At 49.7% G+C, this 5,425-nt stretch overlaps 1 protein-coding gene across 1 annotated transcript in view; it reads left to right on the top strand.

Annotated features, from left to right (window-relative positions):
• The window catches only part of Glp1r (glucagon like peptide 1 receptor), a 38,914-nt gene that overhangs the window by 14,757 nt on the left and 18,732 nt on the right, over positions 1-5,425 (top strand). Inside the window, exons 4-5 of the mRNA XM_031347231.1 lie at positions 3,912-4,030; positions 4,390-4,496. Coding sequence (XP_031203091.1) covers positions 3,912-4,030; positions 4,390-4,496 — 226 coding nt within the window. The remainder of the gene's footprint in view (positions 1-3,911; positions 4,031-4,389; positions 4,497-5,425) is intronic.

The raw sequence follows: 5,425 nt of genomic DNA, 5'->3' as shown, positions 1-5,425 counted from the left end.
CCTGCAGGGGAGGGGCTGGGGGCTGGGTGTAGTAGGGTGTGCCTACACAGGGGAGGGGTGGGTAGTCTGCTAGGCTAACCCAAGGGAGCACCAGCTTTGATGAAAGACCCTGTCCAAAAAGTCAGGTGGTTGCGGGGGAGATGCCTTGCATCTGCTATTAACTTTCAGCCTCTGTGCACATATGCACGTATGTACACACATGTGTCCCTGCACACGCATGTATGTGCACAATACACACATAGACATAGCATACAGACAGACATGCAAACATACACACATATACACACACAAACACACACACACACGGTTCTTCTAACACTTGTCATACTACAAAGTTGATTTATTCCGATAAACTCCCCCTCCTCAAGAGGCACCCCTGCTTCAGGGGGTATTCATGAAGGGAAGAGAGAAAGAAGAAGAGAGGTGTGAAGACTGGGCATGCTGGGCGCTGGGTGGCAGGGTTGGTGTTGAGAATAAGGCCTGACTGACAGGCACATGACTGTACTGGAAGAGGACTGTCACAGGCCCACAGGGAGTCTCCCTGGCACATAACAGTGCTCTCAGAAGCTGGGAAATTGAGTGTCTGCACTGAAAGTCTACTCCTGGAGGCCGGGGTCCCTTGGGTGTGCCTCCCACAGGGTACAGCTACTACTCTGCCATATGTATATATGCATATATGCATATGTATATATGTATGTATATGTGTATATGTATATAGGTGTATAGTTATATATGTATATATGGTATATATATGTATATATGATGTATATTATACATACATATATGTGTATATTTATGTATATGTATGTACATATGTATATGTGCACATGTATATATGTATGTATGTATATATGTATATGTGCACATGTATATATGTATATGTGTATATATATGTATCGTATATGTGTATATAGGCATATAGGTATATGGGTATATATGTATATATGGTGTATATATATGATGATATTATACATGATGTGTATATGTGTATGTATGTGTATATGTATGTATATAGTATATATGTGTATATGTATATAGGTATATGTGTGTATATGTGTATGTATGTGTGTATGCATATGTGTGTATGTGTGTGTATATATATGTATGTACATATATACATACATACATACATACATACATACATACATATACACATCTCAACCTTTTCTTACTGACAATCTCTCCACCTTAACACTGACCAGCCATGGCTACCAAGGGCTCCTGGTGACTTCTGTATTCTCCCCGTTCCTTTCCACAGTGCCTGCCACCCACAGTCCACAGCTGGTCCTTCAAGTCTTTTGTCCTTTAAAACATGTTTTTACATTTATTTGCTCATTTAGGGGAGGCACGTGTGACCGCCTTCATGTAGAGGTCAGAGGACAGCTCATAGGGCTGGTTCTCTCCTCCTCTCGCGTGCGTCCCAGGGATCGAACTTGGGGCAGCGGGCTTGGTAGCAGGCGCTTCGACCTGCTGATCCATCTTGCCATCTCCAGTCATTTAGTCTTGCAGAGTTTAGATCTTCTACAGTCAGCCCCTGACTTTGGCTGCTCTCCTCACACTCCTGTGCTGATCCCCCTCCTTCAACCGCTTGGTTGCTGACCTCCATCCCTGTTCCTGGGCCTCAGCTCTCCTGTAGGGAGGCAGTGGTGAGGCCTTCCCTAGGTACAGCGAACACTCTGCAACTCTTACGTGGAGTCTGGGGCTTAAGAAATCACACCTCTCCATCACCTCCTTACAAAGATCCACAGTAGGGTGTAGTGGGTTGGCCTAATGTCATTTATATTCTAATGCTAACTTGGGTCCCCTGAAAACTGTTTGCACAAGGGGGTCTGCGTGCAGCTTCTGGGAACCTGCCCCCAGTTCATTCTGATTGGTAAAACCAGCAGCCAATAGCTGGGGAGAAGAGAGAGAGGGGCGGGGTTTAGGTTTCCTGGGCTTGGGACGGTGAGGAATGAGGAGAGGGAGAGAACCAACATACCTTAGGAGAGTGCGCAGGAGAGGAGAGAGGAGAGCAGCCATGGAAGAAGACCGTGCAGGAGGGAGAACCAGAGCCGCCATGTAAAAGGGCCAAGAGGACGCGGCCCAGGGGGCTGCTCAATCGGGTCAAGAGCAGCCAAGACAGAACATAGAAATTAGTAACTAATAAGTAATAATGGGGTTATGCATAGAAAGTAGATTCTAACAGCATGGAAGGTAGACAGCTGCCCAGCTACTGTGCGGCTTAAGGTGTATTAAAATATAAGGCTGTGTGAGTGTCTATCATCTGGGTACATAAACCCCTAAGGACGGAAGGAACCCTGTGCAGGCACTTTTTAAATGTTTTTGACCCCAGTAGGGCATGATGGGGATTCCCCAGCACCTGGATATTCAAGTGAGTGTGAAGACCACAGGGGGCCGCCTACCCCCAGCTCTGTGGAAATGGTGTCTATCAGGTCCCTGTGGATTTCCCTTCAGGCAGCTCTTCTCTGAGAGCCGATGGAAGGTAGGGTCCAGATGGTTGCCTTCTTTCAGAGAATTCTTTCTTGAATATAGGATCTGGGGTTACTTGAAGGAGCAAGCTTTGCTTCCCCACCTGAAGGGAAATTTTCCAAGACTGATAGCTGTAACGGTCCCATGAGACTTTGTGTTCCTTTTAGAGGTCTTTAAAAGGAAGTCTGAATCTCCTCAGACTGGGGCTCCCCAGGCAGGCCATGTCTCCTCAGGCTGTAGGTCTCTGAGCAGGTCATGCCTCCTCACAATGGGGCTCCCCGGGCAAGCCATGCCTCCTCAGGCTGGGACTCCATGGGCAGGCCATGTCTCCTCACAACGGGGCTCCCCAGGCAGGCCATGTCTCCTCAGGCTGGGGCTCCCCGGGCAGGCCATGTCTCCTCAGGCTGGGGCTCCATGGGCAGGCCATGTCTCCTCAGGCTGGGGCTCCCCGGGCAGGCCATGCCTCCTCAGGCTGGGGCTCCATGGGCAGGCCATGTCTCCTCAGACTGGGACTCCATGGGCAGGCCATGTCTCCTCAGGCTGGGGCTCCCCGGGCAGGCCATGCCTCCTGAGGCTGGGGCTCCCTTGGCAGTACATGTCTCCTCACAATGGGGCTCCCTAAGTAGAGGTTGCTTTACTTCCAGTCTCAGGAGTTTAGCACCACCTTGGTTCTTAGGCCTGTCTCTCCCCTAAAGAATCCAGAAGGGCAAGGGACCCCGAATCAGGAAGATCAGAAATCATGGAGGGTGACTGTGATTGGCAGGGCCCCTCTGCTCAGCACCAGACGGACCTTGTCAATAGTTGATTTGAGGCCGGAGGATAGGACAAAGTTCCAGACTGTATTTATCTTCTCTCAAGGGTACAGATTCTCTCACCTGTGTCTTTGGGTGGCTAGGAGAAACAGCTAAGGATGGCTGGGTCATCCTCACCTTGGTGATCTCTTCTCATATGCCTGGACCATTATGGGTACTGCGTGCATGTGTGTGTGGGGGCATGTGTGTGTGGTGTGTGTATGGTGTGGTGTGTGTGTGTGTGTGTGTGTGTGTGTGGTGTGTATGGTGTGGTAAGTGTGTGTGTGTGTGTGTGTGGTGTATATGGTGTGGTATGTGTGTGTGTGTGTGTGTGTGTGGTGTGTATGGTGTGGTATGTGTGTGTGTGTGTGTGTGTGGTGTGTATGGTGTGGTATGGTGTGGTGTGTGTGTGCGTGCATGTATGGTGTGTGTATGGTGTGGTGTGTATGTGTGTGTGTGTGGTGTGTGTGTGTGTATGGTATGGTATGGTGTGGTATGTGTGTGTGCGTTTGTGTGTGCAAGCGATTCCTGTTACTAACTCAGAAGGGTCTAATGGAGCAGGATGTCCCCAAGAAAGGAAAGGACAAAGACAACCTTGGGTGGACTGCTCATCTCTAGGCCGAGCCCCTGATGTCATATCTCCTTGCTCAGTGCTCCAAGGCCATGTGTACCGGTTCTGCACAGCCGAGGGTCTCTGGCTACATAAGGACAACTCCAGCCTGCCCTGGAGGGACCTGTCGGAGTGCGAAGATTCCAAGCGAGGGGAGAGAGTGAGCTGAAGGGTTCTGAGTCTGGGAAGGGCCAGCTAGATCCCTGCTTCCCGGAAGCAGAGGCTCTAGGCTTCGGGTGGGGTGGCCGCTGGCACATCGTCTGTCCCCCTGCTTCTGGTGACTTGGTACCTCTGCTGTCTGGCCAAAGGTGATGCGTACTCACCTTGGATCCAGGTCGCAAACATCCCAGGGCCACTTCCAGGGGTCATTCTCTATCTTGATTCTGGAATCCCGAGTGGGGCCCCAGGGCACCTCACGTTCTTGGACCCCAGAATGAAGCTTCTTGGGAGAAGAATGCACGTGCTCACATAAGGCCCTCAGGCCATGCACACATCGTCATGTCCCCTCTGTGCACACAGAACTTCCCTGAGGAACAGCTCCTGTCACTGTATATTATCTACACGGTGGGGTACGCACTTTCTTTCTCCGCCTTGGTCATCGCTTCAGCCATCCTTGTTGGCTTCAGGTAAGGAGGGGCTCAAGACTTGGGGGAGGGGCTGTCTCCTGCTCAGTTCCCTAATAGAGGAATTTCAAACCAAAGCAACCAGAGGGTCCTGCTCCCTAGAACTTTCTGGAAAACATGAGGTTCAAAACATACACAGAGACACATACTACATACTATGCACACATACATGTATACCGCATATACCACACACACATACCACATACATACACACACACACCACTCATGTGCATGCATGTGCACACACACACACACACACATACAGACACATACTACATACCACACACACCATACCACATACATGCATAACAACACACACACACACATACACACACACACACACACACACACACACAGTGTAGCAGCAGATGGGAAGATGTTCGGAAATTCAAGAGGTCCCATCCACTATTACTGATAGTAATCAGTTTTGGAAAGTTTCAGTGATTAGAGATTCTGCTGTCTTGAAGCTTGTTAACCCCATCGGAAAGTTCTTGCTTGGCTCAAACCTAGCTAAGGAGGAGCACAGAAGCAACTTCCTTAATCTCTCCGGGATAAGTGAGGAGAGCTGAGTTTAGGGTCAGGAGAATTATGAGGCCAGAAACCTCAGGATATCGAGCGTCAAGAATAGGAGAGGTGGGCCTAGAGAGATGGCTCAGTGGTTACAAGCATGTACAGCTCTTACAGAGGACCGTGGTTCAATTCCCAGTACCCGTGCTGGACAGCTCAGCTCACGACCACCTGTAATTCCAGCCTTAAGGGATCTGGTGCCCTCTTCTGGTCTCCGTGGGACCTGCACTCATGTGCTCATACTCCAATGCACATACACAGATTTAAAACTACTAAGAATACATATTTAGCCGGGCAGTGGTGACGCACTCCTTTAATCCCAGCACTTGGGAGGCAGAGGCAGGCAGATTTCTGAGTTTGAGGCC

Source organism: Mastomys coucha, unplaced genomic scaffold (assembly GCF_008632895.1).
Source record: "Mastomys coucha isolate ucsf_1 unplaced genomic scaffold, UCSF_Mcou_1 pScaffold3, whole genome shotgun sequence".
NCBI classification, from domain to species: domain Eukaryota; kingdom Metazoa; phylum Chordata; class Mammalia; order Rodentia; family Muridae; genus Mastomys; species Mastomys coucha.
Note: the sequence above shows the minus strand (reverse complement) of the source record. Positions and strands in the feature narration are given on the sequence as shown.